Here is a 20,760-nt window from a genome sequence, read left to right as displayed (position 1 = left end):
TTAACATCTAAGGTAGAAAATACAAAGAAGCAGCCAAAACATGAAGATAAAGAAACAGACCCAAAATGAAAGAACAAGAGAATTCTCCAGAAAAACTAGATGAAATGGAGGCAAGCAATTTATGAGAGAGAGAGTTTAGAATAATGATTATAAGGATACTCAACAGCATGAAAAAAGACATAGAAACAATTTAAAAAAAAAACGGTCAGAAATAAAGAATGCAATATCTGAGATAAATAATACACTGGAAGGAATAAACAGTAGGATAGAAGAAGCACAGGATAGAATCAGTATTTTGAAAGACAAGGCAGAAAAAACACCCACACAGAGCAGCAAAAAGAAAAAATAATGTTTTAAAAATGAGGAGAACTTAAGAAACATTTTGAACAACATGAAATGTAACAATATCTACATCATGGGAACACCAGAAGGAGAAGAGAGTGAGCAAGGTATCAAGAATCTATTTGAAAAAATAATGACTGAAAACTTCCCTAACCTGATGATGGAAAAAGTCACACAAGTCCAGGAAGCTAAGAGAATCCTAAACAAGTTGGACCCAAAGAAGCCTACACTGAGACACATCATAATTAAAATGACAAGACTTAAAGATAAGGAGAGAATCCTAAAAGCTACAAGAGAAAAGCAGGTAGTTACCTACAAGGGAGCACCAATTAAATTGGCATCTGATTACTCAACAGAAACACTTCGGGGAAGAAGAAGTGGTATGAAGTATTCAAGGTGATGATAAGCAAGGAACTACAACCAAGGCTACTTTACCAAGCAAGGCTATCACTTAAAATCAAAGAAGAAATAAGGAGCTTCACAGGAAAGAAAAAGCTGAAGGAATTTGTTAACACCAAACCAGTATTGCAACAAATGTTAAAGGGCTTGCTTCCAGAAGAAGAAAAAGAGAAAGGAAAAAACAAAACAAAACAAAGGAAAACAGTCTAACAATAAAATGGCACTACATATGTATCTATCAATAATCATGTTAAATATAAATGGCTTAAATGCTCTGACAAAAAGACATAGGATATCTGAATGGATAAGAAAACAAGACCCATATATATGTTGCCTCCAAGAAACCCATCTGAGATCAAAAGATACACACAGACTAAAAGTAAAGGGTTGGGAAAATATTTTCATGCAAATGCAAAAAAAAAAAAAAAAAAAAAAAAAAAAGCTAGGTTAGCGGTACTTATATCCAACAAAACAGACTTTAAAACCAAGGCTATAGTAAGAGACAAAGAAGGACACTATATAATGATAAAGTGAACAATCCAACAAGAGGATGTAACCTTAGGAAACATTTACTCACTCAATATAGGAGTACCTAACTAAGTAAAGCAAGTCCTGATGGACATAAAGGGAGAGATCAACAGAATAGCAGTCATAACTGGGGATTTTAATACACCATTGACTTCACTGGATAGATCTGCTAGCCAGAAAATCAACAAGGAGGCAGCAACCTTAAACAACACACTAGATCAAATAGATTTAATTGATATCTTCAGAGCATTTCACCCCAAAGCAGCAGAATAGACATACTTTCCAAGTGCACATGGAATGTTTTCTAGAATAGATCACATGTTAGGAGACAAAACAAGTCTTAGTAAATTTAAGAAGACTGAAATCATATCAAGCATCTTCTCTGACCACAATGCTATGACACTAGAAATCAATCACAAGAACACTGAAAAACACACAAAAATATGGAAGCTAAATAACATGATATTAAACAATGAATGGGTCAACAATGAGATTAAGGAAGAAATCAAAGAATACCTTGAAACAAATGAAAATGAGGCATAACAATCCAAAATCTGTGAGATACCGGGAAAGAAACTCTAAGAGGGAAATTCATAGTATTATAGGCCTACCTCAGAAAAACAAGAAAAAGCTCAAGTAAACAATCTAACTGTACACTAACAGGAATATAAAAACACAAACAAACAAACAAAGCTCAGCGTGATTAGAAGGAAGGAGATAATAAAGATCAGAATGGAAATAAATGGAATAGAGTCTAAAAAAATGATACAAAAGATCAATGGATCTGAGAGTTGGTTCTTTGAAAAGATAAACAAGACTGACAAGCCTTTAAACAGACTCATCAAGAAAAAAAGAGAAAGGACCCAAATAAATAAAATCAGAAATGAAAGAGGAGAAATAACAACTGTCACCAAAGAAACACAAAGGGTTGTAAGATTATGAACAACTATATGCCAACAAACTGAACAACCTGGATGAAATGGATAAATTTCTAGGAACATACAATATTCCAAAACTAAGTCAGGAAGAATCAGAGAATCTGAATAGACAGATTACACCTATGAAATTGAAGCAGTAATCAAAAAACTCCCAACAATCAGAAGCCCTGGACCGGATGGCTTCGCAGGTGAATTTCACCAAACATTCCAAGAACTAACACCTCTCCTTCTCAAACTATTTCATAAAATTCAAAAGGAGTGAAGGCTCCCAAACTCATTTTATGAGGCCAGCATTATCCTAATTTCAAAACCAGATAAAGACACTACAAAGAAAATTATAGGCCAATATCCATAATGAACACAGATGTTAAAATCCTCAACAAAATATTAGCAAATTGAAAAAGGCAATGCATCAAAAAGATCATACACCAAGGCCAAGTGGGATTTATTCTGAGAATGCAAGGTTGTTACAACATTGACATATCAATAAATGTGACTCACCATATAAACAAAATGGATAAAAACCACATGATCATATCATAGATGCAGAAAAGCATTTGATAAAATCCAGCACCGATTTATGATAAAAACTCTCAACAAAATGGGAATAGAAGGAACATACCTAAACATAATAAAGGCTATATATGACAAATCCACTGCCAGCATCATAATCAATGGGTAAAAACTACAAGCATTTCCATTAAGATTGGGAATAAGACAGGGATATCCACCTCTACCACTCTCATTCAACATAGTACTGGATGTCCTAGCCACTGGAAGTCCTAGTCACAGCAAATTAGACAAGAAGAAGGAATAAAAGGCATCCAAATTGGAAAGGAAGAAGTACAACTGTCTTTATTTGCAATTGACATGATATTGGACATAAAGAGCCCCAAAGATTCCACCAAGGAAGTACTAGAACTTATGAATCAATTCAGCAATGTAGCAGGATACAAAATTAATATCCAGAAATCAGTTGCATTATTATGTGTCAATAAAAACTAACAGAAAGGGAAATTAAGAAAACAATCCCATCACAATTGCTTGAAAAAGAATAAAATACCTAAGAATACACTTAATCAAGGATGTAAAAGACCTGTACATGGAAAACTATAAGACACTGAAGAAAGAAATTGAAGAAGATACAAATAAATGGAAGCACATACTGTGTTCATGGATAGGAAGAATTAATATCATTAAAATGTCATACTACCCAAAGCAATCATAGATTCAATGCAATTCCTATCAAGATTCCAATGATGTATTTCACAGAACTGGAACAAATATTTCAAAAATTTATTTGGAATCACAAAAGACCCCACATAGCAACAGCAATCCTGAGAAAGAAGAACAAAGTTGGAGGACTCACACTACCTAATATCAAATTATACTACAAAGCTATAGTAATCAAAACAGTCTGGTACTGGCATAAAAATAGACACATAGCTAATGGAAGAGAATAGAGAGCCCAGAAACAAACCCACACCTTGATAGTCAATTAATATTTGACAAGGGAAGCAAGCACATACAATGGGTTAAAGATAGTTTATTCCATAAATGGTGTTATGAAATTGGTCGGATATGTGCAGAAAAATGAAACTAGACCACTTTCTTACCCAACACACAAGAATAAATTCAAAATGGATCAAAGACTTAAATGTTAGACCCAAAACCATAAAAATCCTAGAAGGAAACATAGGCAGCAAAATCTCAAGATATAATTCGTAAAAGGTTTTTATTAGATATATCTCCCCAGACAAGAGAAACAAAATAAAAAATAAGCAAATGAGATTATATCAAACTAAAAAGGTTTTGCACAGCAAAGGAGACCATCAACAAAATAAAAAGACAACCCACAGAATGGGAGAACCTATTCACTGATACATCTGATAAGGGGTAAATATCCAAAATTTATAAAGTACTTATAAAACTCAACACCAGAAAAAACAAAGAACCCAATTAAAAAATGGGCAAAGGCCCTGCATAGATACTTCTCCAAAGAGGACAAACAGATGGCCAATTGACATATGAAAAGATGTTCAACAATCACTAATCATCAGAGAAATGCAAATTAAAACCACACTGAGATATCACCTCACACCTGTCAGAATGGCTATCATCAATAAATCAATTAAGAACAAGTGCTGGCAAGGATGTGGAGAAAAGGGAACCCTTTTGCACTATTGGTGGGAATGCAGACTGATACAGCCACTGTGGAAAGCAGTGTGGAGATACCTCAAAAAATTAAAAATGGATCTGTCTTTTTGACCCAGCAATCCCACTTCTGGGAATATATCTGAAGGAACTCAAAACACTAATTCAAAAAACATGAGCACCATGATGTTCACTGCAGCGTTATTTTCAAACAGCAAGATACAGAAGCAGCCCAAGTGTCCATCAGTAGATGAATGGATAAAACAACTATGGGACATTTACACAATGGAATTCTACTTGGCCATAAAAAAAAGAAGAAAATTTCACCCTTTGCAACAGTATCAATAAACCTGGAGAACATTATGCTAACTGAAGTAAGCCAGTCAGAGAAAGACAAATACCACATGATTTCACACACATGTGGAATCTAATGAACAAACTGAACTAACAAGCAAAACAGAGACAGACTCATAGACGGACAGCAGATGGCAGCTAGTGTGGGTGGTGGGGTGATGGTAGCGGTTGGAAGGATTGAGCAAAAAGGGAAAATGGACTCATGGACATGGGCAACAGTGTGATGATTACTGGGGGAGGGAGGACTAAATTGTAATGGAAAAAAATACAGTAAAGATTAAATTTTTTTTAATTAATTTTTATCCTTTATAATATGTTTTAACTCACTAGCACATCAGTTTACTGTAAACAGATATAACTCAGGAACAGCAAGTGTTAGAGATGTGTAGGGCTAGGTCAGGGAAAGGACAAGAAGCTTCTATGTCCTCTCCTCTCCAGATGCATGACTCTCCTCAATCTCCATGTGTTCAGCAATCTTGAAGCTCTCTGAACCCCATCCCTTTGGGGCTTTATGGAGGCTTCACTCATAGGCATGACTGATTAAACACTGGCCATTGGTGATTGAACTCGATATCTAGCCCCTGTCCCCTCCCTGGAGGTGGGCTAATCACACAGCTGGCTTTACTGGCAATCAGCCTCCATGTGGATTTCCAGAAGCCACCTCTCTAATGTAACAAAAGACACTTTTGATGCTCTCATCACAGGAAATTCCAAGGTTTTAGGAGTTATGTGCCAGAAACAGGAGAAGCACCAAATATGTACTTATGTATTATAAAGCACAATATCACAGAGAGTACAGCATTTTGAAAGGTTATACAATTTTGGTAGATGTATTTAAAAGACAAAAATGATGGAATTTTTAACAGTATTTTCAAATATACATACCTGGGAAGGAACATTTTTTGGAGGCTCTATACGAATGCTTGGGTCCCATTCCCCAGGAGGGAGAACAGTAACCTGATCCAGAAATTCATCAATTCCTGATACCAAGTCATTACGATCTTTAGCTTTGTAAGCAACATCATGAAATACCTATAGAAGGAAAAGAAATATCATTTAGAGATTTTTTAAATTACAAAATCTTAATCTCTTCAGTGTTTCTATTTCCTAGTTATCTTACATGTGCTTATACAATTTGAAGAAACAGAAGTTTTTAATGTAACAAAATCTTATAATTTAGTTTAATATATAAATGCCCAAAGATACATATATTTTTTTCTCAGAATGCTAGAATGAATGTTGAACTTTCTGGAGGCAAGAGTAAGGAAAAGGGAAAGGAGGATGTAAGTGAAGAGACCAAAATTCTGCCACCCTAAAGCTGCTTTTGGGGGGAATATTGATTTTAAACTATTTATCGAGAAACAAAACACTCAGAAAGAACTTTGACCCTTCTTCCCCTTCCAGCCCAAGAGATTCAGAGAGAGAAACTGTTGGGGGACTCAAATGTTGGAAAACTTTAGTATCAGATAACAGTTAATAAACTTAGTAATCAATATATATATAAAACTATTGTTTCAGGAACTGGAGGTATGACCCACCTTGACTCCAGGAGACCAAAAACAGTTCCACTTTTGTGCCCCAGGAGGACTGCAAGCAATCAAGGTGGTATCTGAGCCATTGTGCTCCAGGGGGAGACGATCACTGCCCAGGACACAAGGACCACCACCCGGGACACAGAGTAAGAACGCCGCATCTTTTATCTGATTAACTTTTTGCCTGAATTCCAACTCCTTACCTACACTTTTCTTCTCCTTATAAAAAGGGTCCATTTGTAATGGAATGTAAAAACAGCCTGTTAGGGTATAAACCTGCCATCTTCTCAGATTGCCAACCATCTGAATAAAGTGCCCATAAAGATTCAATCCCTGTCTCTGCTAACTGGGTCTGGTAGTTGACAGGCAGCACAGACACTGACTTTTCAGGTTTCAAAACCTGCTTCTGGAAGATTTTAGGAATGAGCCTTAGTCTAATTTGAATTATGTATGGTAAATGAGAGGGCTTTAGGCAGGTGCTTGTTTGCTAGATACCCTGAGTGTCCCATTGTTTCTGAGTCACCTAGTAAGGATTTTCTTGCCTGATCTGTTTCTCGCTTCTTCAACTACCTGTCAATGGCCCATTCTCACCTCTGAAATCTAATACCCTGTTCCCATGCCGCCTTTCTCCCTTGTCCAAAATGTCTTAGGTACCAATTTTGTCTCACTGTTTTTGGAATTTTCTGCCTATGTGAATTACCCACACACATATGAAACTTTGATTTTCTCCTGTTAATGTGTCTCTGTTAATTTGGTTATTAGCCCAGCCTAGAAGAACTTAGAAGGTGGGAGGAAAAGTATTAATATTTTTTTAGCTTGCACAGAAGGAAGCTCATTAAACTAGAATTAGTGATTCAAGCTTGGCAAAGGTTATTTATGTGTACTAAATCAAACTTTCTGAAAGAGACTCTTGCTTAAAATTAAAATGAAAATTTATAGACTATATTAGAAATCTGAGCATACATAAACTAATTTAAAAGGTTAATTTTGTTTCAATTATCAAATAATAATGTTATAAATAGGATTTTCTGATCTATATCATATCTATATAGTTTAGAAAGTATATTTCCATTCAAAGTATGAGCTACATTTACACACACACAAACCCTCTGGTAGTCAATTAGGCTATTGACAGAGACAGCGGGTCTTCTAAATGTAGAGTAGAATTGTGGTCCTTGCTTTCTTTGATATTAGGATTAAGTCTGCTCTATTTAGGTGTATATATATCACATTCAAATGGAAATGACTGAGAAAACAGGTCGAGCTGAAGATTCTATGAGCCTGAGTGACTATAATTACTGATTCTACCAGTTGGTGATGGACACAGAGCATGAGAGAAATGAATCCTGGTTGTCTTAAACCATGGAGATTTTAGCTGGTTATTCCTGCAGCATGCTTAATCTCTCCTAAATAACATACTTAATATATAAAAAGTGGGTAAAATAAAAATGGGGAAAATTAGTTTACACTAAACATAAATATTTCTGACATTTTATGTATTTCAGATAATGAAATTTAACAAATATTTGAGGTTTGGGACTACTGCATTATTCTTTATGCTTATCTAAACTACACTAACCAAATGTCCCGAGATTTACAGGAAAATTTTACTTTCAAATACTTTTTATTTTTAGACCATTTGTTTTAGTTTCTAGTTTGATATTATAAACTGCTAAAGAAGTGATTATGATTTTCAAAGGCTTTTTCTTTACCTTCCAACTAAGAACATTTCACAAAAAATCATTGGTGTAATAAACACACATTCCTTTCTCAGGATAACATAAAAACATCAAAGGTATGTTAATGCCTAGTTGTATTTTGAGAAAGAGAATTTTTAAATATAAAAACACAGATTTTTCTGTCATAAACCACTGAGTTTATGCTCAGAATAGCTACCCTCTTCTAAAGATCTTTATATGGCCATGAGACCTAATCTGAACTTTTAAGAATTGCAAATGTTATTAATCCCAATGAGAGTTTAGCTACTCTGCTCTTTATCTGCTAATAGTTATTTTCTTGGAGTCTTTCTTGACTTAATCTTATTTAATTTAAAAATTGTTTTAAGAGATCACATAATCTTGTATCTGCTTTAGATAGATACTGGTAAGTATCCAAATTCATCCAGAATAGCTGATTCCTTATTATTTTAAAGTTCCTCAAAGATATATATTTCACAATTTGATTTTAAAATAAAATTTTTATTTATTATTGTTTTTCTATCATCATTTTCCCCAATAGCTTAATTACTTTAAATTGCTCTCCTCCCTTCTATTTGTCTAGCTACCCTAATATCCTGATTTCAATACACATCTGACTTCTTGAGAAGCCTTCTCTGATCCCCTTTCAAAGACTGGACATCTCGTTAATACTTCCCTGACACCTTGTCCTTTCTTTTGACAGCTTTCTCCATAATTATAACTATTTATTATAATTGTTAATTATTTAATTACTTGTTTAATGCCCTTTTTCCTGCTAAAACTTGAGCTCTGAACATTCATTCAATAAATATTTATCAAGTACGTCTGTGTTAGATATAAAGCAGTGAACAAAACCAACAAGAATCCATTCCCCTGTGGAGCTTACATTTTAATGAGAGGGGGGAGATAAAAAATAAGCAATAAAAGTACAGAGTTTGTTGGATGGTGGAAAGTGTATGGAGAAAAATAAAGCAGGAAAGAAGAAAAATGGTATGTCTGGGGATGCTGCAATTTTAAATGAGTTGAATAAGGAAATCTTTAATGAGTAGACATTTCAGCAAAAACCTTAAGTACTTAAGGATGTAAGGCAAATAGCTACCAGAGCAGGAGCTTCTCAGGCAGAGGGAGGAGCCAGTGCAAAAATTATCAGGTAAGAGAATGCATATCATTTCTGAGAAATAGCAAGGAGGCCAGTTCCTTAGGGAGGAGTGAGTTAGAGGGAGAGGAACAGGAGAGGAGGTATGAGAGGTAAGGTAGAAGAGGCAGAAAGACATCCAGTAGGGCTTTGTAGATTATTATAAGGACTTCGACTTTTACCCTGAATAAGATGGGAAGCCATTAGGGGGTCTTGAGCAGAAGAACGATTGCTCTAGCTGTAGGGTTGAGAAAAGAATAAATGGTGCAAGGGCGAGATAACAACTAGGAGTCTATTGCAATAATAGGGTAATAATGGAGATAGCCCAGGTGATAAGAGTGAAAGCCAGGTGATGACAGTTCAGGAAGTGAGAAGTAGTAGCATTCTGGAAATATTGTGAAAGTAGAGCCAGGAAGCTTTACTGATAAACTGGTTCTGGATGTGAAAGAAATAGAGAAGTCAAGGATGCCTTCAGGGTTGTTCCATGAAGCCAGTGAACAAGTCTTTAATATCTACCACTTTACCTTCAATATTCAGTAAACAATAAATATACCTTTATCTCAATAATAACATGAAATATGCACTAATATTATCATTCCCAGTGAAGATGAGGAAACTGAGGCAGAAAGAGTTGAAGTTAACTTGTCCAAAACCATACAATTAGGAAGTGTCTTTCCTTTTTTCCTTTCTTCTTTTCTTCCTTCCTTCCTCTCCCCTTCCTTTCTCTTCCTTTTAAAAGACAGGAGATTTAGAACATCTTTGTAGGGTAATAAAACTGATATAGTAGGGAGGGAAAAACTGATAACATAGGAGCCAGAGGGGATAATTAAGGAGCAAATTTCTCCTCAATGCAGTGGGTGGGGAGATGGAAGGATCCGGAAAAGGAGACTGAGAAAAGCATCAGTGAATTAGGAAAAAACAAACCAGCAAACAAACACACACCAAATCTGTTTTGAACTTTGTTCCATATATTGTTTAGAATAAGCTTATCAAGCTGCTTAATAAATTCTGTTGAGATTTTGACTGGAATTGCATTGATTTCTCTCAGCACCATTGCTTGCCTAGATTGTTGCAATGGCCTCTTAAGTGGTCTTTGCTTTTGCTCTTGCTCCTCCACAAGTACTGAACCCAGGAGTTCAGTGATCCTTTTTAAAATATAGCATATATCACGTCATTTATCTCCTCAAAATCTTCCATTTGTAACCCAGCTCAAAATCCTTACATGACCTACAAAAACCCTACACAGACTGGCCAGTTACCTCTCTGACTTCATTGCCTACTGTTCTCTCCCTCTCTACCTGCTGTCCTGCCATGTTCTCCTTGTTCTTCCCCAGGCACTTCAGTCTCAAAGAATTTGCTCTTGTTTATGTTTTTGCTTGGAAAGCTCTTTCCTCAGATATCTGAATAGCTTTCTCTTCTTCCTCCTTTCCTTCTCTGCTGAAACATCTTCCAGTGAGGCCTTCCCTGGCCACCAAACTCCGACTTGCACCCACCCATCCCTCCACTTTCTCCCTTCCTGATGTCATGGTGTCTTCCATTGCACTCATCGCCATGTAGCACATTTTCCACTTATCTATATGTTAGTCTGTCTTTCCACTAGACTATTATTAGCTCGATGAAACACAGGATTTTGTCCATTTCGTTCACTGTTACATCCACAGTAATTGCAAGAGTGTCTGATAAATAGTTCACATTTGATCAATACACATTGAATGAATGAATGAAGAAAAAAATAAGGGAACCATTTGCCCCACTAGAGACCAAGACTCATTATAGTAAAGCTGCTATAATTAAAACAGTGATGGCACAGAGATGGATTTTTCTTTTGAAAGCAGGCATTGCTATCCATTGAATAAATGATGAACAAATCAATAAACAATACTAAGCCAAGTGATTATATAAAAATGAAATTGGATCTCTACCCACATCTTAAACCAAATGCAATTCTAGGTAGATTAAAAAGTTTAAAGTGAGTGATAATGCATAAAACTCATGGAACATAATATAGAAGGATATATTTATGACCTCAGCATAAGCAATAATACAAATCTCAAAGATTTAGCATACAACGACTTTTAGCTGTTCTTCATAGGAAAAAAAGAAAGAAAGGTTAATAATGTCAAAGCCAATAAGATATCAAGTGACATGAGTACTAAAGATAGGATACACCAAGTGAAAATGGTGACCTTACTTAAAGCAGTTTCAGTACAGTGGTAGTGACAAAAATCACTGCAATGTGCTAAGAGATGAATACAGCTAAGATATTCAGGACTAAGTAGAGACTATTCCTGTAAAGGTATTGAGATTTAGATTCAATCAACACTTCTTCAATGGTAGATGCTATAGTAAGCAGTAAGAGATTTTTATTTTAAGAATGGAAAAAACATGAACATAAATTTCAAATGTATTTCTTAAGTGGCTACTATCTATTGGCCATGTTTGCTAAATGAACAAAATCACTGCTGTTTTAAAATCTGGATAATAGAGAAAATTGTTGGCTCAAAAATCCAGAACAAGAAAAACAATGGCACTCTTCTTAGTAATTTTCTTTCTTTTCATAAAACTATGTTATTTGTGTTAATATACAATGGCTTTTTATTGTTATATTTAAATAAATTCATAAATATATACTTTTTAAATTCTCTATTTCGAATTTTATTATGATAAATATTGGCACCCTACCTACATAAACAAAAGGTCATTGAAGTGTTTAATAATTTTCAAGAGTCAAAAGAGATCAATACATTGGTAGTAGTGCTAATAATCAAAATCACATGATTTATCTCTAGTAATAATCAACAAAAAGGAAGAAAATAAGTTATTGGAGTGATTCAAGATAAAGTATTGCTAAAAATACTAATACATCAAGTCTTCAGTTCATTAAAAAAAAAACTTATGGAGCCCTGATCAGTGTGGCAAATTGTAGGTTCAAATCCTGGTCAGAGCATATGCCTGGGTTGTAGGTTTAGCCTCCAAGGGCACATATGGGAAGCCACCAATCGATGTTTCTCTCCCTCTCTTTCTCCCTCCCTTCCCCTATCTCAAAAATAAATAAATAAAATATTTAAAAAACGTATTGAGTCTGTTTCTATTTTGTTTATTTGTCCTTCAGGTTTCACATGTAAATCAAATCATATATGATTATCTAGCCACTATGCTGTACACCAGAAACTAATGCAAAATGATATTGACTGTAAACTGTATTTAAAAAATAAAATTAAAATTAAAAAAGAAACTCATTGAACTCTGAGGGCCAGACACTATGCTAAGTGGAAGATACAAAAGGAAAAGAGAGGAGTTCCCAGTACAGAGAGGAAAAACACAAAAAGAGCTCATTAAGAAATATTTATTTGAGCACTTAACAAAAATTAGGGCACTAAAATGAATAAGTGGTAACTGCTTTCATGGAATTTTTCGGTATGGTAATGCAATCCAATTCCCCATTTTCTTAAGTAAAGTGAACTTTATGAATCAACAGGTTAAATTTTGTTCTTAATAAATACAATTACTCAATAGCCTTCAAAGTACTTAGATAAGCAGAATAATTTTTCCACATTGACTTTGAACAACAAAATATTACCTCCTTTTTTATTGTCAGTTATTTTATTTTATTTTTAAGCATATTTTATTGATTATGCTATTACAGTTGTCTCAATTTTTTTCCTTTTGCCCACTCCACCCAGTACCCCACTCCCTCTAGCAATTCCTCTCCCCTTAGTTCATGTCCATGGTCATTCACATAAGTTCATCCGCTACTCCATTTCCTATACTGTTCTTAACATCCCCCTATCTATTTTGCAGCATCAATTTGTATTTCCTAATTCTTGCACCTTTTCCCCCATTCTCCCCATTCCTCCTCCCACTTGATAACTCTCCAAATGATCTCCATATCTATGATTCTGTTTCTGTTCTACTTGTTTGCTTAGTTTGTTTTTTAGATTCAATTGTTGAGAGTTGTGATTTTTGCCATTTTAATGTTCATAGTATTTATCTTCTTCTCTTTCTTATATAATTCCCTTTAACATTTCATATAATTATGGCTTGATGATGATGAACTCCTTTAGTTTTACGTTGTCTGAGAAGCACTTTATCTGCCCTTCAATTCTCAATGATAGCTTTGCTGGATAGAGTAATCTGAGTTGTAGGTCCTTGCTTTTCATCACCTTGAATACTTTTAGCCAGTCCCTTCTAGCCTGCAAAATTTCTTTTGAGACATCAGTTAACAGTCTTATGGGAACTCTTTTACAGGTAACTATCTCCTTTTCTCTTGCTACTTTTAAAATTCTCTCTTATCTTTAACCTTTGGCATTTTAATTATGATGTGTCTTGGTGTAGTCCTGTCTGGGACTCTCTGTGCTTTCTAGACTTGAATGTTTATTTCCTTCACCAAATTAGGAAAGTTTTCTTTTATTATTTTTTCAAATAATTTTTCAATTTCTTGTACCTCCTCTTCTCCTTCTATCAACCCTATGACTTGGATATTGGTATGTTTGAAGATGACCCAGAGGATCCTTAGCCTATCCTCATTTTTTTTTCAATTCATTTTTCCTCTTGCTGTTCTGATTGAATGTTTTTTCTTCCTTATGTTCCAAATCATTGATTTGATTCTCAGCTTCATCCCCTTCACTGTTGGTTCCTTATAGATTTCTCTTTATTTCACTTAATGTAACCTCCATTACTGTTTGGGCCTTTCTTATGCTGTTGAAGTATCCAACGAGTTCCTTAAGCATCCTGATAATCAGCATTTTGAACTCTGAATCTGATAGGTTGCTTATCTCCCCCCACCCCACCCCCTTTTTTTTTTAATCCTTTTTCTGGAGTTTTTTTTCCTGTTCTTTCGTTTGAACCATATTTCTTTGTTTCCCCATTTTGGCAGCCTCCTTGTGTTTGTTGTTTGTTTCTGTGTATTATGTAGAGCTGCTTTGTCTCCCTGTGTTAGTAGCATGGCCTAGTGTAGAAAAGCGCACCTGTAAGTTGTATGGGGTGGAGCCTTAGGTAATCACCAGGGCAAGGCAGCCTGTGTCACTGCTCTGTTGCTCTGTGTTGGGGAGGGCTCAGAGAGGGGACAATGCTGCTGCCTGGCCTCTGGAGTTTTGCCCAGGAGGAAGCTGTCTCCAGGCACTCACCCTGTTGCCAGTCACTTCAGTCTCTCCCTATATGCCACTGATGCCCCTCCAGCTATTGCCCTGGTGCTCAATCCCAGAGGGGGTGAGTCTGCATAAACCTTAAATCCATTGTGGGCCCTTTAAGAGGAGTCACCTGATAATCCAGCAGTTTCTTCCGCTGCCCCAATCCAAATTGGCTTTTACAGCCAGAAGTTGTGGGGCTTACCTTCCTGGAGCTGGAACCCTGGGGCTGAGTGGCCTGGTCTGTCTGGGACTGGGATTCTTCAATCTGGTGGTATCCCTCCTGATTTTTATCCACCACATGTGGATGTGGGACCACCCTTTCCATGTCTCACCACCTCTCCACTCCTCTCCATCCATATCTGGGTCTCCACCCCTTCTACCCATCTGGATGAATGCAGCTTCTTTAAATCCTTGATTGCTGAAATTCCATAAGCTTGATTTTCTGATCTTGGTGGGTGATATTTGTTTTGTAGTCTAGTTGTAATTTTTGCTGTAGTTGTGCAAGGAAGTGAGGCATGTTTACCTATGCCTCTGTCTTGACCAGAAGTCTATTATTTTCTCTTTTAAACATTTTTGATAGTCATGAATGTACTATTGTGATTAACATGTCCTATTATAATTAACAGCTCTCTTCTTTTGGAGTAACTTTCTGACTGAATTTCTCCTTCTCTATCCCACTGTTCTCAGAAAGTCAAAAATTGCCCTAAAGCTAAACTCTAAAGTTTCAAGTCTACATAATGCATACTGAGCCTCCATTAAGTGGCTCATTAATCAAAGAAATAAATGGAAGTCCTTATCTGCTCTTATTCTAAATCTAAAATTTAAAAAACATGAATGTTTCTCTGTTATAAAAAAATTTAAAAATAAAATGCACCTACCACCACCCCCACAAAAAAAGGAGAAATTCATATATATAAGCTTCAGAGCTTAAAGCATACAATGCTTAGCCAATTGTGAGATGGTACCTTGGGACTGAGGAGTGATTTCCTAGAGTCTTTTTAGTTCAAAAACAGGTGAATTTACAAATGTAGACTACTATAAGAAAAATCCAGCAGCACAAGAATTGATTTCATGGACAGAGTAAATTGGTGATATTTAGTTATGGTTATTTATTTCACAGGTTATTTGTCTCTTAATGTTTGATATTCTGAGAAATAATAAGGAAGACTTCCTTTTCCTTCATAATCTATTTCAAACTTTCAAATCAGTAAACTATGCTTTTGCAAACTAAAATTAAAAATTTATAAAGGCTAAACAATAAAATAAAAGGAGCTCTGCTCTCTAAATCTAAAAATCAAAAAACAAAACCTTGGACATTGACATTTTCAATGAGAAAATATTGTCTCCTAATTGGAGGAAGGTAGTTTTAGGAAGAGAGATACCCTGAGTATGTATGAACTCCCATGACACAATATGCTCCTTTCACCATGTAACAATGATCCATACCCCAGAGATATCTTAATGTAATATCTTGATGTCTTAGATGTGAAAGCATAATATAACATGAAATATATTTGCCTATAAAGTTATAGAATACAAATAACAGTGTCACTTATATTGCAATATTGTAAAAATTCCGAGGTATTAATCAACATGGAGATACTACAAGCAAAGGTACTCTGTTATCTCATAAGAGTTCTATTAGAGCATGTCTATGGTCCTCATGAAGCACTTTTTTTCACTCTTTCATCTTCTCTCATATTTCTTCAATAAAATGTTACTTTTCTAGTGGATGGAATAGAGTCCTTTCAATATATAAATCCACCTGAACCTGAGAATATGACTATTTGAAATAAGGGTCTTTACAGGTATAATTAAGGTAAGAATCTTAAGCGGAGGTCATCCTGGATTAGGATAGTCTCTAAATCCAATGACTGTTTTTATAAAACACAGAAAAGTAGATGACACATAGAGACACAAGGGAGAGGCCATGGGAAGATGGAGGCAGAAACTGGACTTCTGCTGCCACAAGCCAAGGAACACCATGAGCCACCAGAAGGTAGACAAGGAAAGTTTCTCTTCTACAGCTTTCAGAGAAGATGGCCCTGCTGACACCTTGACTTTAGATTTCTGCCCCTCACCCCTAAATATGAGAAAATACATTACTTTTGTTTTAATCACTCAGCTTATGTAATTTTTTTATGGAAGCCATAGGAAACTAATACACTCAGTAAGCTGGGATTTTTTTCTGAAACTGATGGGGAAAATGTGATTCTTCTAGCTTTTGGTTTCCTATTTGTAAATATCAAAAACATATTGATATAAAACCATAAAACATAATTTGAACAGATATAATAGAATTTCTATCAAACACAAGTTCAAATTTTCAGATTTCTAAGATTATGAAAAGTTATATTCACTATTAATTTGCTCTTTTTACAGATCTAAAGTATTCATAGCCATGAGGTCAGTAAATACATCACTAAATTTTGTAGATGAGATTCTAAAATTATATAATCCCATTTGTTATTTACTACTAAATTTTGAATTTGTGTCCCTTCCGTGATCTTTTGCATCTGCTCCTTTCTAATAAGAAAAACAATAAAACAATAAAAATAGATTTCCATAAGGTGTTGGGGAATACAAGAAGTCAGTTATATAACACTACATTTTGTGTTATTTTTTATTGATCTTACATTTTTGAGATACAGAACTCTTCAAGATGCTCATGAAAGCTCTTTTGGTTCAAAAAATCTACATACAAATCTTCTACCTAGAAAATTTATGTGCTGTATCAGTCCCCTTGAAAATCCATCTATAGTTTTCTAATTGTTCAAACACTCCCAGGTTAAGAACAACTACATAAGGCCATTAAAAAGAGAACTGATATATGTTTCATCATTTTTATTGTCATGTATACTATTCAGATAAACTGCCATTGTTTTTCTTGAGACTTTAAAATTATTTTTTCCATTCCCTGTTGTTGCATACAACTCTGAACATACTACAAGCCAATGAACTGTACTCTTCAAATGGGTGAATGGTGTACCATGTGAATTTTATTTCAATAAAGTTGTTAAAATATTTTTTCAAGCTCTGACCAGGGTGGCTCAATTGGTTGGGCATCATACTACAGGGCAAAAGTTCACCGGTTTGATTTGAGGTCCTGATGCCCAGGTTGCAGGTTCAGTCCCTGGTCAGGGTGCAATGCAAGGGTAACTGATCAATGTTTCTCTCCCTCTCTTTCTCCCTCCCTTCCCATCTCTCTAAAAATAAATAAATAAATCCTTTAAAAAATGTTTATTACTTTTCCCAAAACAAGATTTGCAATGATAATAATAAATAGTAATAGTAATACTTGCTCTGAAAACACATATAATGTAAGGAGAATATTAATAAACATATTCTAAACATCACTAAATAACAAATTTTTTAAACTATGAGGTTTTAAAGCTTTATATTCATGTGTGTAAATTTATTATCCCTTTTAAACAAATTTTTCCAAAGGACATTTCATAGTAGAAACATAGGAGAAGGGGGATTCAATATGGAAAAATCCAATTCACAGTAAATTGTCATGAATACAGGAGTCCCAAAAGTTAGGTGTACCTAGTGGGCAAAATGTTCCCAATGAATTTGAATAAATACCTCATCTGTCATTAGGGTTGCAATTGATCTGCCAATCTCATGGTACTGTTGACCCTTTCCCAGGGGTCCCAGAAGAATGAACAAAAATCTGTAATTAAGAAAAAATAAAACAAATGTTTCATAGTAGAAATGTATAAATTATTTTAGTAGTTCAGAATCACTCATCTCAAAGGAATTACTGCAGGTGGGGATTTCTATGTAAAATATTTTGGTATTTTTTCAGTTTATTATTTTGAAATATTTCATAATGGTTGACTCCTATGCTCTTAAGCAATGGGAATCTGCGATTATTTTGATCTCATTGTTTCCCTCATGTTGATACTGACAGAACCTACATAGTCATTAGTGAGAATTTTAACAATTCTGTAATTCTTAGAGTAAGGTGACAAAAGTAAAATCTGATTAAAACTTTCTGAATTGTAAAAAAAAGAATTCATTAATAAGCAAATTGTCGAACTAGGTAGAAGGGGGGCAAAGGTAATATAGTTGTATGAACAAAGAAAGAACATATGATCAAAAAATAATAGGTGCATGTAAAATGTACACAAATAGAAAAAATTATTGTCAAGAATCAAAGACAAGTTAGGGAGAAAAAAATGGGGAGTTAATGATCTATTAATTCCAATGCTGGAGGAATAAAAATACCAGCTGCGCTGTGATATTCAACCTAAATAAGTTGAAAGTCTGGCAAAGCCATCATCACAACTGGAGTTTTTGAAGAACCCAATTCGTGCTCTAACTTTGCAGGACTGGTAGTTGAAAAATTTTAAATTCCCTATGTTCTGCAATATAATTCTATAGCATTAATTTGTTAAATGGTTTATGCTCTGAAGTATGAAGACAAATGACTTTGTAAGGTATATGAAAATAGGTACTATAATTCTATATTTCATTTACTTATAAACTTTAGCAATTACACATGTTTTTACATGAACCATTTTTACACAGTCCCATAGGGTCTGACATTAAGTTTTTGTGTCAGCTGAAAATGAATACAAGTCAATTTCTACTCTATGGTAATTTGCACTGTACATTTAAAACAGGAATAGTTTAATGTGGTGCCAGATGCTTTATCACCTATAATAATTTTAAGAAAATTCCTAACTTATGTACATGTGTCTATTTCAGGTTTCCATTCCATGGGCTCTTCATAAAATCCTAAAGATTATTTTCTGATATTTTTACTATGTGTTGCTGTTATAGTTATGGGTGCCCTTTTGTCCACCCGAGGAAGGAAAATTAGGAACCTCAAATGGCTTTCTTTGTTCTACTCAATTTTTGCCTAACTTTTTATTTTACACCTTTCCTAACCAGTCTTTTTTAATTTCTCCACATACAGTGGCTCTCCCATTCCCCTAATTTTTCCTCCATTGTTCTCTACACATAATTTGCTATATCAGTATGAAACAAAGTCACCTAAACCTTGACAGTTTTCAAAGTGAGGGTGCATAACCTCATTATGACTTTACTCCTGGGAATTTTTCTTTTCTTTCCTTTTAAATACAGGAACCATCATGGTCATAAATAACCATCATTTACTCAGAGTTCATCAGATAATATCTTAAATGGTAGAATAGGAATACACTGATTGAGAGACTAAAACGGAATTTTAAACTACTAAAATACTACCTATACAATTAGTTATGTTGACATCTGAAATCTTAATCCCAAAATCCCAGAAACTTAATAGGTTACAGAATAAGTGTGTAGAAAAATTAGTCTTAGTCATACAGTCAGATGCCACCTTGATGCACTCAGTTCATCCTTACCCTTTTAAAATCGAAGTTGGTATGTATCAGAAGTCTCAGTAGCACTCCAAAAGGATGAACTTTTTTCTGTAACCTGAATGATAATCAGTTCCTTCCTTAAACCAGATTCGGGAATAGGTAGATACTTAAACACTGAATAGGTACTTGAACACTGAATCCCATTTCAGTTAGCTGAGTTCTTACACAATAAGGCCTCTCCTGACTCAACTAGTCTATATTTGGGGGATCTTTTATGCATAATCAAAGCACAGAGTAATATGATCCCTGTGTTTTGAGTTAAGGCCAAAGGTTCATAGAGGAAATATTTTACAAACCCAGATGCCACAGCACCTGAACTTTATGTCATTTTAACCTGACTGAGGCATTTGACATTTGGGAAGAGGAGGCAAACAAACGGCATCTGAAACAAAGTATTAAATAACGGGCACCAGTCATGGGAAAGATGAGGTCTGGGAGAGACATGTTTTGCTATGAAAAGAAGATCAGAGTTAAAGGCTGTCTTTATATAGAAATCACATTTGATGGAGGAAGAAGGAAAGAAAAGGTTCCCGGGTGAATTGCTAAGAACCTAATGTGCTGAAGTTAATTATTTTTTCTGTACATTTTTGCCTGTTTATTTATCTCTATAAAATAGAGATAAATCGTAAATAATTATAATTCAGTTTATACTATCCCTAAGTTGTTAGTTTTATGTATAGTTGAATGAGAAACAAATTTAGATAATCAAATTAAATTTGTACTTTTGATTTGGATTCAGTCACATTACCATGATGCTACTATAAATGATTCTTCAGCCCCTATGTATGGGAGGTATACTGCGCCTAGGACTGAAACATACAGTACATTAGATACAGCAGGGACTAACCTATTGTTACCACTTACATGTACTTTGAAGGCCTACTCATTCAAGCATAAACCAAGCCTTGAAAACTTTGATATTTTTTTAGTTTGACCACACTCATATACAGGATCTTGTTTGGCCCACAGCCAAACACAATCTTTGAGAAAAGCCTAACATTTTATTACTTTTAACAAAATTATAAGAAAGGATTTATTTGATGACATAAACCAGGGTATTAGAGATGAGGAGCATGCCTAAAAGGAAACATGAAGGTTTGAGAGGAAGGAGTAAAGAATAATTTTTAAAGAACTTTTCTGCCTCCTCCACAAACAAGAAGAAACAACAGTTTTTGTG

General features: G+C 34.8%; 1 protein-coding gene across 1 annotated transcript in view; it reads right to left on the bottom strand.

Annotated features, from left to right (window-relative positions):
* Positions 1 to 20,760, bottom strand: part of SLC4A10 (solute carrier family 4 member 10) — a 278,985-nt gene that overhangs the window by 72,245 nt on the left and 185,980 nt on the right. The window contains exons 10-11 of the mRNA XM_090280326.1: positions 17,797 to 17,884; positions 5,601 to 5,747 (exon numbers count right to left, since the gene is read on the bottom strand). Coding sequence (XP_090136452.1) covers positions 5,601 to 5,747; positions 17,797 to 17,884 — 235 coding nt within the window. The remainder of the gene's footprint in view (positions 1 to 5,600; positions 5,748 to 17,796; positions 17,885 to 20,760) is intronic.

This window comes from Furipterus horrens, unplaced genomic scaffold (genome assembly GCF_987537825.1).
Source record: "Furipterus horrens unplaced genomic scaffold, mFurHor1.1.pri manual_scaffold_1, whole genome shotgun sequence".
Classification (NCBI taxonomy): domain Eukaryota; kingdom Metazoa; phylum Chordata; class Mammalia; order Chiroptera; family Furipteridae; genus Furipterus; species Furipterus horrens.
This window is presented reverse-complemented; position numbering and strand designations above follow the sequence as displayed.